The sequence below is a fragment of the Eucyclogobius newberryi genome, unplaced genomic scaffold (genome assembly GCF_026437365.1).
Source record: "Eucyclogobius newberryi isolate DKJ021-1_F unplaced genomic scaffold, fEucNew1.0.hap1 SCAF_9, whole genome shotgun sequence".
Classification (NCBI taxonomy): Eukaryota; Metazoa; Chordata; class Actinopteri; order Gobiiformes; family Gobiidae; genus Eucyclogobius; species Eucyclogobius newberryi.
Window position 1 is genome coordinate 27604359 of NW_027316532.1, and position 18178 is coordinate 27622536.

The 18178-nt window shown below is 38.6% G+C and overlaps 1 protein-coding gene across 1 annotated transcript in view; it reads left to right on the plus strand.

Annotated features, from left to right (window-relative positions):
- The window catches only part of LOC140353489 (adhesion G protein-coupled receptor D2-like), a 49576-nt gene that overhangs the window by 27033 nt on the left and 4365 nt on the right, over positions 1 to 18178 (plus strand). The window contains exons 14-16 of the mRNA XM_072438064.1: positions 5633 to 5674; positions 8530 to 8583; positions 10646 to 10799. Of these exons, the coding sequence (XP_072294165.1) occupies positions 5633 to 5674; positions 8530 to 8583; positions 10646 to 10799 (250 nt within the window). The remainder of the gene's footprint in view (positions 1 to 5632; positions 5675 to 8529; positions 8584 to 10645; positions 10800 to 18178) is intronic.

Here is an 18178-nt window from a genome sequence, read left to right on the forward strand (position 1 = left end):
AAAGTGACAGCCTCAACTGACTAGATGTGTGAGTTTGTGGGGAAGCAAAAAGAGGACATGCATTTTTTTCAAGTATTTCTTTTTTTTTTTTTTTAACAAACTATAAATGATGTACTTTTGCCTCAGAATAGGGGCAAGATATGAAGTTGGACCGTACATTTGCCTCACAGTGTGATCCATCGAGTGCATATGTAATGTCAGTGAGAGAATGAGGCAGATTTGATGGATTGGTGCTTGTGAAAAGGTAAAATGCAGCTTGTTTCATAGAGTCCGACTGTGCAGAAAAAAAATGGGTGAACTTGTGATGTCCCACATTTATGATCCTGGCGTGGCGTTCTTATGTTTGGTCTCAGAAATGCCCCCTGATTGACCTTTGTTCATCGACTTCTATTTCATAGCACACCAGGGATGTTAAGATTGTTATGTTTATCGATAATTGTCATTATTCAGGTCTAAATAAAGTAAATTAATTTCAATTTGTGCCTCAAACTACATGTAAAATACTTATATATGGCTGTTTATGGGTGTATTATTATTATTATCATTATTTTTTTTTTCTTTTCGAAAGTTGGATTTCATAAAGCTAGACAGTGCAAAAATCATGAACAGTTGTAAAAAATGTAATAAAAATAATAAAAGATTAGATGATCATGATACTGACATCCTTATAACTGCAACATTACGTCTTGTTATTTATTGCTTGTATTGTATAATCAATGTTACGAACAAACAACTCATTACAACTCCTTCAACTGCTAAATTACTATAATTATACATTTGTCATGTGCTGTGTTTACAAGTGTATTTTTGCAACTGTGTGTGGACAGAATCTTCACTCTAAAGACACCTTCTCATCCCTTAGTTCAAATGTTCAACTTTTACCCGAGTTTCCACAGCCTGAGTGACATGCCGTTAAAATAAATAGTGTCTGAATAGTTGAGGTTATTCGAATAAATCATCTTTAGTCAAATTGTTGTGGGGCCCTTCGGCTGAATTTGCTTGCCGTGACCCCGACCCTTAAAGGTCAAACCCTGCTCTCTGTGCGTTTAATTCGATAATATCTGCAATATTACAACTCAAGCGTGTGCGTTTTACATACACTGACACAATTACATACACCGACACAATGCTAGTTTCTGTTAATTGCTTTCCCATCATCATTAGTTATCGCAAACGACATCAATTATGCTTATTTCTGCGTCGTACGGTTTAGCGCGCCAACGTTTTTTCCCTCGCCTGGTCAGACTGAGGTTGGCGAGCGGCCTGGTTACCTGCGTGTTCGACTTCCCCTAACGTCCTCCTGCCAGCCTCCGCCGCCAGCTGGAGAAGTTTTACAGAGCTGGAATTGAACCGCGAACCTGCGAGGTATCAACTCCCCGTTTCACAGCTCTGACAGACACTTTGATTTGACATGCCACGAGCAGTTAAAGTGAAAGTTATGTATACATGTTAATTAAACTGTTTATGCGTGGAGGGGTCAGAGACATTAGCAAGTCCCAGCGTAGAAGTGTGAATTTCTTCTCTTTCCCCCATCGCAGCGTTTTAACCTCTTCTGTCTCTCATTTTGGTAATGACAACCAGGTGCCGGGCAGAATTCTTGCCTCACATTTTTGGCCAAGTGGAGATGCAGATAGCTCTATTTGTGAAAAGTGTCTCTGTGTGTTTGAATTTGGGCGAGGGATTTGACGGCTGGTTCTGCTCGTTTTGCTCACTTTTGGCGTTGGGTGACACACAGAGCCTGGAAAGCCTCCGCAAAGGACGCATGAGTTCAGCAGCTTAAACAAAATACTCTGGCCCACTGTAGAATGTCAGGTTTAAAATGTTGATTCGTTCGGATGTAGGTCAAAAGGTGTAAATTAAAGCTATCTTAGTGAAAAATGACATTTGGAGCTAAAGAAATAAATACATGTACAACAGTCGAACAACTAAACACACAGATGGGGAACATGCAAGGATTACACCATGTTAAAAAACAAAACATTTCTCAAGTTTCATGTACCTGGATTGGCAAGCATCTTTAAGTGGAAACTGCATATATTTTCTGTAACTGTGTCAATTGTTGGAACTGACTCACCACTGTTCAGATTGTATTCCTCTTTTGGACAAGAATTCTGATAATAAAAAACAAGTACAAATGAAATAAAATGTATAGTACTTATTCCGTTGGCGAGTTACTTATAAATAACCTCACCTTGGTGCTGTTTTTGTTCTAAACTTAAATTTAAAAAAAAATCTGTGAGTTCATGTGACTTGACTTGAGATATTACATATACCGGTTTATAAATGCATACTCTCTTCTAACATCGATTTCATGTTAATTTGAGATATCATACTGTATAATACAAGCTTTCATCTATAAATTCCAAAAAATAAGTCGTTTTGTCCAAAGACTGGTCAATGATTGGTGAAATGTCAGCCATTTTGTTTGACGTGCTGAATTTACATTTTGTGTTGTGCTTTTTTCTTGTAATCATATATAAAAAAATGTGTTTATAATCCCAATATGAACCCTTTTGAGAAAGAAAGTTAACAAGCACAAAAACTCTTGACATATTTTTATGTTTAGTAAACAAACATGGTTAACTGTCATTCAAAGGTGTACACTTTCAAATTCTCCATTCACTTTTTCCAGTTGAAGTAGAATGTTGATTTCTGATTAATTGATGTTAAACCTCCTCTGCTATTAAGACAAGCTCTCAGAACTCTGTCGAAAAGAACTTAATGTTTTCAGTCTCATGCACTCTATAAAATGCTTTTCCAATGAGCAATTTACAAGGACATCACTGGCACAATGTGCAAATGGTTGAAGAGGAAGTTGCACCAGAGCAGATGCTTCGCCTCCGACAAAACACAAGAAGTGCCGTACAAGTAGTTCACTTCACGCATCTTTCCGTCTCACGTGCGCACAATCTCTCGGGTAATATTTGTTTTTGGTTACTGTTTGCCGGCTTTAACTTTTTAAAGATACAATTGTCTCCTAATTAGCTCGCGGCTAATGAATCTATGGATTGTTTGATGTACAGTGAAGCAATACTTTGAAAGCTCATCGTTTGCATAAATTTGTACCATTTGCAGCAGAGTTCAAAAGAAACAGGCCTGAGTTTTGAAAAAGCACACACGCATTTGAATAATGTGGCCCATTTTTCCGCTGTGTTTGTTTTTTACTGGGAATATTAATGAATTAACATTTTAAACAAGCCATCATTATGTTTGCCACTTATTTTTAACTCAATTATAATCTAATAGTTCATTTTTCCTAATGCGCACACCGTGTTCTCTCCACTTTGTTCAGCACACAACAAAAGATTAATTACAAATCAGGGGACTGATCAAAAACATGATAATCAAATTGCAACAATGAGCTGAAAATTGCAATTCTAATGCAACACAATAGTGCGGCACATTAACCACCCACTGCTTGGTGATGCATGAAAGTATGTGCGGTTCTCAAGATCAGCCAGAATGTGTAAAGGCTCAAATCTACTGGATTAGATCACATTTAGTCTGATACGTGAGGCTACATACTAATGAAATGGAATAACATGATAAATTACTCCCAGCATCAATTTTAAACCAATTGCAAAATATGTTATGCTTTTTACATATTCAGACGTAACTCTTTTATCAGAATCAGAAAAGGTTTATTTCCATTGTCATTGACCACAGTTCACAAACATTAGGTGCAAGATAAAACAATTATTAATAAAAAATAGAATAAAATAAAATAATAATATATATAGTGTGTATAAAGTTGTAATTTGTAACTTGTACAAAAGACATTTTGTTAACTACTTTTATAAATGTTGTGATGACTGAAGGTTTGCACATGCTTAAATTGTGAAAGATTTATTTTAATCACGGTCTTCTGTTTGTGGCAAATGTAAGGAAAGTTTCTCACAACATTGCATCATTCAATGAAAAATTTTGCTCTTTGTGTTGTCTTCACGTTTCTGTTTAAAAAAAGAGAGAGAAATACAAATACGGTAATCAGAACAGCTGGCCGATGTACTTTGAAAAGTTTGCCACTCTAAACTCCCATAAGGACATAAGCTTGACTTATCAAAGATCTCCTGTATCTGTCAGCCTTGAAATTTATAGGATTTTACCCGGCTTTTCATTTTTCTCAGCACATTTCAGTACTTTTGTGGCAACATTCAATCAGGGCTTTGTGTCTTCACTGTTCCCATTGAAGCAACAAGATTACATTATGGTTGTACGTTCGATGCTTTTACATTCAACGGATGTCACAATAGATTGGAATGAAAAATAGCTTTTCTGTGTCCACAAGTGCAGCCTCTGTGTGTCCAAGGGCATGGCATTCTTGGGCCCTGGGTACTAGCTGTGGAGTTTTGTGAACATGAAATATCTTCTTTTATCCGTCTTTTTTCATTATGCTACTTCTGTTTCTATATTTTCTGCTTCTCTTCATAGTCTCGGCTGCTCTCTTCGCATTTCTGCGTCTTTTCTCATTTGGTCTTACGAGCATTTGTCTCCTTTTAGTTCTACATGTTCTCTTTTTGTGTTTTATCACTCATTCATACATGCATTATATTTGTATAGAATATGAAGATAACAGGTTAATAACAGGTTGTCCTCCGTATGTCGTCCCTTATGTCTTGGTTGTGTGGGACCTTGGGTCAGTCCTTTGTTGGCTTTGGGAGGACTGGAAGGACGGACATCACATTGTAAATTAAACAAAAACTCATCATTATTTTCTGTTCAAGGATTTGAATTTGGTTTTCTTGAAAGCCCATGAAAATATTATCTACATTAGAAGCACTAACCATTGACCCTTTCTTATAGAATAAAGAAACTGTTTCAAGCATTGACCCCAGTCCAAGTCTGTAAACAGAATCTTACTGACCATATTAATAATACGATTCATTCATATTAATATGAATAATGTTATTGATAATAGTAATAATAATAATAATAATTATCATTATAATAATCATCATCATCATTATCCAAAAAAACATGGTATGCATTTATTAAAGTATTCCATTACAGAATGACTGCTAGAGCAGATTGGTGTGGCCTAAAGTTCATGAATATAAATGAGTGTTACTTGCTATAATGATAGACAGATCACTACAAAACTGTGGCATTCACCCTTTTAGTGCTAACCTGTTTCAATCGTTTAAAGTTATTATCATAAAGTTAAAAGTTCTGTTTCAAGTCCCTAGTCTGTTCTGTCATTATTAGTGTTTTCAGCACCTGCAGAGCCTCCACAGCCAGTGTTTAGGCTGCTACACATTAGTGGTAGATGCTGTGTGTGCAACTTACATCACAGTAGTTTAAAATAATTTCATATAATTCCCAAAAGCAAATATTGTGAGTGATATGGCCCAGCCTTAATTCATGCTACAGAAATCCAGCTTCTATTTTGTCAACACCGTAATAAACTACCACAGATAAAACAGCATTGCTTGAGGTTGATGACTTTTCTTCAAAAGATAAAAAAAACTGAATATGACCAGGTTTATAATATTTGCTAATGAAAGAAGATGCTAATTCTTGAGTTCACATTGTAAAATTGACCACTGGAAATAAGTGAGAAAACAACTGTAACAACTTTGTCCTCTTTCTCTTTCCTTTCTTCTTCCCACTCTCTCTGTCTTTCTTTTTGCAGGGCCTGTTCATCTTCCTGATATATGGGGTGTACAACACAGAGGTAAGTCTGCATTGTGTCTCAAGGCTGTCGGAGTGAATGAGAGAAATGACAAGTTTCTGATGGGCTTCCTGCTTAAGTGCCGTGAGTGTGTGCGTGGCTGAGAGGAGGGATGGCGTGTAGGGGAGGGGCCATCGTTTCCAGCGTCCCACTGCCCTTCATGCTTGGACTAACTTATATGCATCTGAGTCCCACCATTAAACACTGACACGCGGCACTCCTCAGCCACTCATTCCTCACCCACATTGGCTAATATTTCACTGCCTCTTTAAGTTTTTAAACTCACGGCCCTCCATTTAGCATCCTGACAAAGCCACTGGCCAGGCCTCCGCACCGGGCTCCGCAGTGGTCGACATAAAGAGCAAGAGAGAAGGGAAAAAAAAAAAACTATATGCAAGCGGCAGTATGCTATGAGCGAATATCACTCTGGCATTACCATTTAGATTTGTGGAGGCGGAGAATGTCACAGTGTGGAGGCGGAGAGAGTAAATGGATGAGATTCGAATCATTGAAATCACTCTTGGTCAAATGTGGTTTTTATTCATCCTAAAGACAATGTACAGACTGGATAGTGAGGTGTACCACAGCAATTAATTGTTTGAGAACATTTAAAACTGTATTCATATTTTTAATTGTATTTTATCGCTCTTATTGTAAACTATTAAACAAAACATGTACCGGTACATGTTTCAAAAACGGTGATACATTATTCATGTTATATCAGAGAAATATACACTCTCATACATCATACTGTATTACACTATTTTTTAAGCAGAAATATTTTTAATAGAAATTAGAGAAAAGATTAAATTAGTTTTGCCTTTCTTTTACAAACTTTTCACACGTGAGAATAAGAGTCAGCCTAATAAAGCAAAAGGTATTGTATAATTAAACAGAGTATGCCCAGTTTTCTTTGATATGCAAAGGAAAGCTGTTGCATTATCCATTGTCCAAATTCAGCAATGCTCATTTATGGAGTCTAAGCTTCATAATTACAGATATTCCGTGGAAGACAAACTGCCTCTACAGCTATTAAACACAAAATAGTGTTTTAATTGCTAATTACCTGACAATAGCTCTCCATTATTCATTGCAATTAGCTTTTCCTTGGTGGTCACCTTGTAATCCCACGCTTTGATGACCTTTTATTTCCATCAGCTCCAAGGATGTCGGCAGGTGTTGTCGGGTGCTCTGCTTTCATATGGTAATCTCTGTGCGCCCATTTACATGGGGAGCCATGCATTGCATCATTTTGAAACCTTGAGTACACACAAATCCCCCTAAACACATAACAATCATCTAAAACAATGCCCTTCCCCTCATTGTCAAATGATTAATTAACTTGTGTCATGTAATTGCCTCAGCACGCACTCTGCTTTTGATATCAGTCAAATCCCCAGGACATTCTCCCCTCCATTAAATAACATTCGGCTCTGTCTGTGCTGTCTGAAGGCCTGTGCGGATCCTCTCACTATCAACCCTGTGGTCACATGACGCCTGTGGGTTTTGTCTTGTCACGCCGGTGCCCTCTTTATTATGTGGCCTTTATGCAAAACAGTGTGTGCTGTGTTTGTGTTCGGCACACTGACATAATTTATTACACTGGGACTTAATGAAGCCATAAGCCATAATGCATATTCACTAACCTGGTGGGCTGGACCACGCAAACAACTGAACGAAGGGAAATGACACCTGATGATGCTAACGGGTTTAATCTGTGACACCAGAACTTTATTGATCATTTCAATATTTAATTAATAATAATGGTATGATTGTTTTGCTTTAAATGAGCGCTCTTCTGAACATTCATGTCAATCGACTTTGATTTTTAATACACAATTGATCAGTTACAACATATTACATCCATTATATTCAGAACAATGTGCTTTGGTTTCTCTTTGCGCTCTGGGATACAGTGTGTGTTAAATTAAAGCCTGCCGTGCGCTGCTTGAGCCAGAGTGTAAAAATGTAATCTGTTCTGCTAGGCCCGTCCCCTCTCCTCCAATAGCTCCATTTGTTGGTCACGGCGCTCTATGTTGACAGATGATAGCTTGAAGTCGTCTTCTTAGTTTGGCTGCTCTTTGTGTCACTTTCAAGTGCCATTAGACCGTAGGGCACAGAGGAACCACTTTAACACAGAGACACACAGACTTGGGCCTGGCTCAGCCGCTTTCTGTGCCAATACAGAAACTCAATTGTTAGACACATTTTTCAAACTCAAATTTATAACATAAAAGTTCTGTTTACCAGTCTCCATCCTTTCCATTTGTGTATACTGACATTATACTAATATAATACGTTTTTACTAGACCGTAATATATGATTTACCAGTGTAAACAAGGCCAAGTACATTTTTCAACAATTCTACATTTTAATAGAAATAACCAGTTTTCCTAAAATAACATTGTGTGCATGTTTGTTTTAATTAGGTACAGGTACAATTCAAATTCAAACAATATTAATAGGTCAACTGAATTGTATTTAATTGTATTTTCACTCAATATGACGCACACACAGCTGCAGATGATGTCACCCTTAAGTTAAGAACAAACTGTTTTACTCCCAAACCGTGGTGAAAACCCCCCCAAAAAACAGCTGACCTAATCTACTGATATTGTTTTGATTTTTTAAAACAAAACACATTAAAAATATCTTAGATGAACTATTGAATATCCTAAATAAACTAATATGTATAATTTGTTTGTTATGTTTAAATGTACTGGGATGGTGCTTCTCCTTTTGGCATTGTTTACTGTGTTTTTCTATTGTACTTATATCCAACATTGTTTGTTTAATAAGTTGCTCAAACGAAAGAAAAGACTACTGACTGCATCATTTGTCCCCTCTGTTCTCCTCAGGTGCGGAGCACAGTCAACAGAATCAAGGAGAGAAGAAAAGCACTTAATTTTTCAGTACGTAATCTTCTCTGTCTCTTTATAGTCTTTAAAACAGACCACAACCGCGTTTGCACCCTTTACACAAAATCGCCTCAACAAAGCCAATAAAAACTGGCCACAAAATAAGATTCTTCCTCTTACCGGTCGGCAGTCCATGTTAGATGCCCTTATTCATCAAACACAGACTCCTTGTAATAGTCCCCCGTTTCCCCCTCCTCCTTCTGCGTGACTGGCCCTTTGCTGCACCTTCATCCTCGCAATGTCAAGCCTCGCAGTGGGTTACAAGTTTCTAATCCCGGACACGCCGTCCCCTGACATTAAAGTGTCAGGCCAGTATTTATACCTTGTTTGGTTGAAACGGCGTGTGTGTGTGTGTGTGTGTGTGTGCTCCTGAGAACACGGCCCGAGCTCTTTAAAGGTAGTTACTAGTCGAGAGTGCGCACAAACCACATGCACATAGCGACAATTACAGATCCCACAGCGGCTTGACAAACAGCCACTAGCATCATTCCACACACCGTATAGGCCCCGTACAGAGGAGCCAGCGCCGTCCCCTATGAGTGATCACATTAGCGCCCGTCCCGTTGCCAGGATGTTGTGTCACGCTTTATGGCCAGTGACACTTTGTCCTACACCCCTCCCTCTGCACCCTGACCCACGCAAGTCCCCCCTCCCCCCCCTTTAATCCCTCCGCCCCCTTTCCAGCTATTGCTAACCGCAGATTAATTTTTCCCCCCGTCCCAAGCAAGCTCATGCTTCCTCTTTGACCTCCCACCTCTGATATGGTCCGGAGTTGTGGGAAATATAAAAATAAATAAATAAATTGAAGTGTTTGATTTGGGAGGGGGGGCCCCATGTGACCAGGTGCACTTTGATATATCGTCTCGCGTGTTATCAGCGATACACCCCCGCCTTCAAACATCTACCATCATTTTTACTGCTTTCCTTCTCGCAATTTTCCAATCTCGCCGGGTTCCGCTAGAAGAATACGTTTTTTAGCCCATGCTACCGCCTGACGGTTTTTAGCTAATGCTATTTTTTGCCATAAATCCTGCTTGAAATACTGTATCTACCTGTCCTGTGGTTAGATAGGAGACATTTGGCTCTAGATGACCGCACATGCCCCTATATCTCCCCTTGTTGTAAAACATTGGATTGGGGATGGCGCAGGATAAAGAGGCTCTTGTGGCGTTACTACATATGGGGTCATTTGGAGATGAATGGTACTTGACAGGGACAGGGAAGTTTATATCTCATATTATTTGTGACTCAAGAGCCGACACTGTGACATAATTCATTGCTTTACGTATTTGAAATGGTTTTGAACATTTATCAAGGTTTAAATTCACCAAACAGGAATGTTAAGCTGATGCAAAATTAGACATTGTTTATTTTTACTATCAAATATTTGTTTTATTATGAATGACATACAATATTCAAATGTTACATATCTTCAGAATAACATTCACAATTTTATCTAAATGTCATATTTATATACACATAATACATATTTTTCACTAGAACTAATTAATCTTACATTTTATTTTGATCCACCTCCTATTAATTACAAACTTGAAAATTGCAGATCATTATAACGTTATTAAATAAAGTATTTTGCTTGGTAGCTTCTCTGGCCTTGACCGTCTCTCATAAAAATTCCGCTGAGCGCTTTTTTTTAATTTCACACTTGTGCTGACCTCCTTGGACCTCTTCTTTTTAGTAGCTCACAACATAAGCATAGGTCACACACAGCCGTGAGATGGTCTTCTGACATACGCCCAGACAGCCATTTGGACCTGTGCAGGCTGTCGGCTCATACCCAGTGTCTGTTGACCCACCCTGACCTCCCTCTTGTACACACACTGCCAGATTGCTTTGTGAAATAAAGCTGTCAGTAGCAAGACCCAAATAAAAACAGCCCCCCGCACACTGTTGATGTCTCTGCCCCTGACACCTTTGAATTACAGATATATGTCAGCAGAGGATTAGTTTTTTTTGCCCCTTAATTCAAGTTTTGACAAGATATTAAGTTTGCATTTTATTTTTTTTAAAAGCTTGTTATTGCTCTTTCTTTTAGCATTGTGCCAGTTCCAGACCGTCCAGCTCCATGACCAGCTCTCGTCCCACCAGTTTGCCTCTCGGCACCGGTCTGAGTCAGGACGAGGAGGCCAACAATGTGTCCAGCTGTAGCAGTGCCCCTGGCCCTGCCCACGAGGAAGAGCGAACAACAGGTGATTCTCCACACTGATACTTTATTATGAAGGGCACAAAATCACTGCTGTATGAACCATAGTTACCATTCCAGCCAACAGCAAATCCCGGACTCTGGAGAGTGGCCTTGGCCTTTCTGTGTGCAGCTTGTGTGGTTTTCTCTGGGTGCTCCGGTTTCCCCTATCATTAAAAACATGTACATTATGTTCCCATCTGGGACCAGGTCTCCCCTGAATCTCAGCTGGACTTTTCTCATTGAATGCAAGTGATATAAAATTGATCATTTATACCTAACTGAAAAACCAAATAAAAAAACAACAAAATATTTTTTTACACAAACTATTGACCTCAATCAATAAAATGACAATTAAGCCTAACAAAGCAAGATTATTCAACCAATGAATGAAAAAATAATAATGTGGGAAAATGGGGAGAAAAATAAAAATATACAAATGTTGCATGATGCAGAAAAGACCACTCTGTCATATACTTGATGATTAAGTTATTGACTAGTTCTACCTCTGTCAACACTGTAGGGATGTCAAGATGATTCATTTAATCGGTAATTGACATTATTATAATTGTAAGAACTAACTAATTAACTAATAATCGTGGCTATTGTAGAAGCAAAATTATGTAATTTAAATTCACTTTGTGCAAAAAATAAAATAATTACACCTAAAAGTATGTGATTTTTACGTGGCTGTGCACATCAAATGAACTTTATTTTGCATTCAGAAAGTTTGATTTGATAAAGTTGGTCACTTATCATGGAACATCAATGTTATTATGTGTCAATAATATTGAATAATCGTTACATTGTGATTGTTTCTTGTAAGACTAAAATTATATCGTGACATCCCTGCAACATGGATTATATTATCACATAATCGAGCTTCTACAATGACATTTTGAAACTGTGATCTAAAGCTAAATATTTTGTCTGGTTTTGATCAGTGACAAATCTCATCATATTTAACATCAACAGTCTGTTACTGTATACAATTCCCCTTGAATTAGCATGAGCTGGCCCGAGGTTAGCTTTTCAGAGAATTCATGCTCCTCTTTAACGCTACACATAATTTTAGTTAATTTGATTGAACTACTCTGCAGACCTTGCTTCCCAAAAAGCACAACCAATTGGCACTTTGCCTCATAAAGAACACGGAAGGTCAGCGTCTGAGCAGCATTTTTAATTGGAAAGCGGAAATCTCAATCTACACTTTCCGAATAAGTCAAATATTTGTTGTGTACCTTTTTTCGTCCGCGTACTTCTTTTGAGCGCGGCTGCACCTGTAACCTTGACTTTAGAAATGTTTGTGTTCACAAGTGGCTGCTTTGCCGAAGGACTTCTTACATTTTTTTTTTTGGTATGTCGGCTTCTAATAAATTCCCCCAAAAGCTGCCTTTATTGACATTCAGTTAAGTGATTACAACTGTTTTGTTTGTATTGTGCCTGGTGTACAATGTAGAGTGGAGTGAGGACGAAAATGCAGGTAAACGAGGTTCAACGGAGAGCACGGCAATGTTAAATCAAAAAATATCCTGCATACACTAAGCAGAGAGCCTGGATTCAATCTAGCAGTCTGGCCCGCAGCGCTCTCGGTCAACTTAGCAGTCGTTTGGTTATGGAAAAGATTGGACGCAAACATTTCAAAGCGGAGTAATGAAAGACCAAGAGGCCATAGTTGCTGATTTGACTGTAATTCGAAGCATGTCCTTACGTCAATTTGCGTTATTTGCCTAAAAAGGATGAAGCATTTACAGACAAACCACACATTCTTTACGTAGATACATTTATATACAAAGCTCTGACAAAACTGCGCCATATTTCACGCGGAGCTTTATGGCTTTTCTACGCCGTGAATATCAGTCAATGCAAATAATCTATAATGAGTCGTCTTCATTGAGGAAATAGACGGCAGCCCGTGGTTTATGACTTTCACAATCACATTTGAATAGTACATGTGCTGCCTGTTAGACTGCGCTGGTGGTGATGTACTGCCTTTCCGTTACAGGTGATTTGCATGGCCCTCCGACACTGTTTCACTTACAGTTAGAGCTCGCTAGTTAAATCAGTCTACTTGTCACGTTTAGCCGAATGAAGCGCAGGCAGAAAAATGAAAATCAGCCGCAAAAGTCATGTTTTTGAAAGAAAGACGATTGTAGTAATAACTGAACGTCACCTTCTATTATGTGGTACATTAGCTGCAACATTTTCTGTAGAGAAGAGAAGAATACTCGAATAATATGTAAATGTAGATACAGGTTGTAGCTCGACTGCAAAAAAGAAAGCATTTCTTCATGTAAAAGAAAGCTTCTTGAAAAGGTTAATAAAATAGCTTATAAAGAAATAGAAGATAGACAGATGTTGTGTGAGGGGTGTTGTTTGAATAGAGCAGTTTGTTTCGTTTTTAATAGCGAAATATAATGTTTGCACTATAGACACACTGATGAAACATGTTAGAAAACAATATTAAAGAAGACTGAATCTACAAACTGGGCTGTCAAATATTCTAAACCAATAAATCAATCAATACTGAAATTACATACTGACCTGAAACTGAATCGTAACTGAGAAACGTCTCATTTTCACATGAAGATGTTCTTGGTTTGGCCTGCAATATTCTACAAAATGTTGTTGGAAATATCTACGTCTATAAAGACAAGCAGGTAATGCCACAAGGCCAAGTTACAGGTCAGATCAGAGAGATGTCACCCTGCTCACAGTAAAACATGTTTGACATTATAAACACCTGCTATTGAATAAATGCAAGACTGAACCGTTTAAGGCCATAGCGCGAAACATTCTGGGTAAAACAATATCCACCACCACCATAAAAGTTACATAGTGCACTGTAACTATCATTTTGTGTTGAAAATACTAACATTTTGTCAAGAAATACATTTTAGTCGAGATTAGAATTACTTAAAAGTCACTTAAACCACAACCAATCCTTTGCCAATAAAAGCTTAGAGATTTAGAGGAAGAAATGAGAGGAAGAAATGTTTCTGTCTTGTTTATGTTCAGTATATATTTTTTACCCAAGTTTGTCCACACAAATGTCTACTACAAAAGACTGGGTCCAGGTTAAGGGTATGTGAGAACTGGAGAAGGACAAGTGCATAATGGAGGAGCAAAAGAATAGCTTTGGATTGATAGAGGTTTGAACTGAAAAGGGAAGGGTTATGTGGGTGTTTGTGAGTGGGTTATATTCCCGACAAGAAGGACCCACACAATGTTTATGTGAAGGTTGCAAGCTCTTTAACGGAGGAATAATATGCTATTTCGCTTGTGTTACCTCACCTCGTCTTGCTTTGTTAAAACCCTCCACTCTGCAACTGAAAAGAGACCGGGTTTTATACTTTTGGTTGTTTCTGTCTCATCCAGAGTTCTTTTTTCCTTCTGTTTATCACTTATATCTTTACAAGTATTGAATTCAGTTGCAGACATTTTGTTCTCTTTTCATGTATTTTGTGGCATTGTTGGAGCAAAATAGAGCAATCAGAGAGGCGAACTACAGCCTCTTGCAGATACAGGCTTGGTGTCATATCCAGTTTACACAGGTCTTCTTGTAGGAACCATACGCCTGCACATGGCTGACATCTGACACTCCTTCCTGCTTCGCTAACATGTGTTTTATAGCATCGCTTGCAATTAGGGGCCTTCCAGATAAAGTGGCGTGGCGGTATATTGCATACATCTTCGGCAGATTACACCCAGATCCTGCAGCTGACACTATGAGTTGAACCCCCCCTCTTCATCCCCCCTGCCCCTACACCATCAGCCGTCATGTGTGTTTAGCAATGTCCGCTGACATGCAACAGGGTCTGTTCAACTACACAGACAAAGATTCCTTGTGGATTGACTATTTCAGATGATTTTTTGTGAATAGCGGGTGGAAAAAGTGGTGATAAAGGTTTGATTTCTATTTAAAGGTGACGTTATTCATTATTTTAACCTTATAACCATATAACCTATTTAAGTGTCCATTTACCATATGTATTTCCTATTTTAAGTAGACCAAACAGCATGCAATTACAATTAATTACAATAAATGTTTAATCTAATACATCTATTGTCTTTAGGTCAACGGTCTGTTGAACTGGAGTGAAAATGTAAGTAACAAGCGTAATGGCAAAGGAAAAATAAAACACACAATATGAGTGTTTTTTATGGCTTCCAACTACCTGGGAATAGGCGTGTCAAGAAGGTAGCAGCATCAGTACATGTAGGCAATACAAATTAAATAATTTATGCAAAATCAACAGCTTTTAACTGTGTAATGTTTGTGTCATACTGTGTGGTCTACATTTTTGGCCATACAAAAAACTCAGACTCCAGGTCATACAACTAAGGTTAGAAAATGTCACATAGTCATTATTCAGTATTAAGTTACGATTAATTAACAAAATGGTAATATTTATCTGCATATGTTAAAGGTTAATACTAAATACCTAAAAAAGGCATACAACATATAAATCCAGTGTGGTCCAACCTCAAACCTTCAAAACAAGTTTCTGTGATGTGTTATATATTTGTAGATTGTCCAAACTTTCCTTCTGAATGTGGAAATTGTAATTCAAATGGAGACAAGCCAGTTATGCAGACATTTAAGTGTACGTTAGTATGGGGGATTTTGGTTGCTGTGGGAGCTGACATCACACTGATAATGACCACAGGAGCTGATGCACAGACAGTGCAGTGAGGTGTGCGTGTGACACGGAGGCATTTGGCCCCTGAGTGGCAGCTTGTGTTCAACATCTCACTGATACAAAGTGATGTGTACTAATTCTACATCTGCTCAACCCAAACAGGCTCAGAAAGTTCAGCCAAACCCTCAAAACACACTTCCTCACAGCTTCACGCCTGCTCTAACTCTGTTCACACAAGGAAATAAATGTCCTTACAAGAGCCAGTTGAAAATAAAAAGGAAAAAATATATATATATGGAGTGTAAGTTTGGATAGTTTGTGTATTTTGTTTATTGTTTTATTAATACAGGGGAAACCCAATGAGAGAAACGATTTTATAGTAATAATTAAAGCCGCAGGCGGCGATAAAGGCCCTCGCCTTGCTGGCGCGGGGTACGAGCCACCGCGAAGAGTACACCTCTAATCCCCCGAATACATCACCCCTCCCTTGATAGTACCAACTTTATACTACTTCATTTTTATGACCGCTCGGTTTGAGATAGAGTTATAGAGTTAGATAGAGTCGCCATTGGCTTTTATGTTCAGTGTGATGTGGAGTTAATATTTTCATCCCTTGCATCCAAATGCATGCAAGTCTATGGCAGTGTTTGTCGGGTTGCCATGGTAACATGCTTGCAGCTAGAGGCATGCCTTCATTGGCTTTTTTGTTTAAAATAATTATTAATTATCAAAATGATTTTAACAATTAAAAGATAAAGACAGGAAAACAGGTTGTTGTTATGTAGCTAAATCTCTGCAGAGTTGATTGTACATTGTACATTGTTCTACATTCAAACAAGCAATAAGTAGAGTAAGAAACATTTTAAAATGTTTTTACTTCCCCCTCACCGTTTCACTTGTACAACAATGTCCTGGACCATCAAATGTGGGTAGTTCAAATGTGCACTTAACATCTAAATCATGGCTCGTTTAAGAGAACTAGCATGAAATTCAGTTTCAGTTTCCAAGTTCAAACTATTTTCTATTGAATAAATGGAGAAAGCCGTGTACCCATTCAGGCGCTGTTTTATGTAGTATTTCTCACTATCAATGGGAGAACTCACAAGATGAAATATTGAGCCCATTTGTTTGTTTTTAAGTGGCTTTAAGCACAACAGTTTATGAATACATGGCCATTTGCTACAGCCGCTTCTTGAATTTGTTTTCCACAGCTGTTCTGCATAAGAGCGCTCAGCGGCAGTGTGGTAAGGAGAATCTATTCATAATTCAAAGAAACAACAAGGCATGGGCTGTAGGGTTGTCACATAACAAATTGTGGAGGAAAAGAGTTGAATTTGTATCTGCTTATGGAGGTTGACTACATTATACATACTGCAAGTGGTGCTGAGTGTGTGGTAATGGGATGTATGATGGATGACCAGAGCACAGGAGCACCAGTTCCTCTGGGTTATTCATCTATTTATCTGCTTATTTACTTATTTATTTATTCCCTCACCCAGAAAGACCCTCACAAGGCACACATTTGCCTAAGGTGTAGTGAAGCCTATAAAAAGTGGTAGGGTGGTCATTATGGAAAAGGCTCAGGCTCTGAAGGTCTCTGGATCTGGGAGGTTGGAAGTCTTCTGCTGGCCACGTGCTGTATGCTAAAGCAAATCAAACCTAGGTTGCTGTGCTTTAGGTGGCTCAGTGGAAGATCTGCAGTGCATATTCAGGGCAGGTCACTCTCCTCACTGTCATAAGCCTTTTCACAATGTCTCCCCTTCATTTCTGATGCAGTGAAAGAGAATCTACAACCTAAACTAATCTAGTTGCCTCACTCACTGCAGTTTTTTTATTTGTACCCATCCCTGACACCTCAGCCCCTCTGAACCATACAAGCCCCCCTTACCCCCCACCATCACATTTTTGTCACCCTCATCTCCACAGGCCGTGGTAACGACATAGCCAGCACCTTACGATGAAGCAAAGCGCTATAGAGGGAGGTGTGCAAGGTGGTGGGGGGGCTCTCGGGCCGTAGATCAGGCCAGGGAGGATGGCGGCGCGACCAGTAGGTGACAGGGGAATAACATCCCTTTCTCCTCAATGGACAGGGACCATAACTCGTGCCTCTCCAGGGACAGATTGAGAAAGGCAATAGCCCCAGGGGCTGTGAAGCACGGATGCTTAGGAGAATTGAAAGTTAAAAGAAAAACGCTGTTTGCCGAGCCACTAACACTGATTCACCCAACAGCACCACTACTCGCCAGTGGAATTCTCATTTTCCTTTGATAGAAAGGCTCAGGTGCCACAGTGTCCATAATAACATTATAAACTATGTATACAGTGGCTGTGGCGTATTAAGTCAGGCTCCATAAAGGTTTGGGGGATAGTCTGTTCTTTTACTTTAACTTGAAAAGTTGTTTCTTTGAAAAGGCTTTTATCATCCTATTGTCTTTCTCTTCTAAGAATGTGTTATGTGTAAATCAATGACTGATTGCCAGTAAAGAACATGAACTGCATATGTATGCATTAAATAAAATTAATTCATAAATGTTTATAATACAATGTCAGTTAGCCGGTCCTTTGAAAGATGTAGGACATTATAGAACAAGCCCAGTGTAATACTATGAGTGCATGTAGCCACTTTTACTGCCTGATCAATTTTACTGTAGCTTATTGAACAGATTTTATTTTTCCTCGTAAGCAACACACTGTCTCACTTTATGTTCCTCTGGAGAATCACAATAAATTGTAATATCCCATT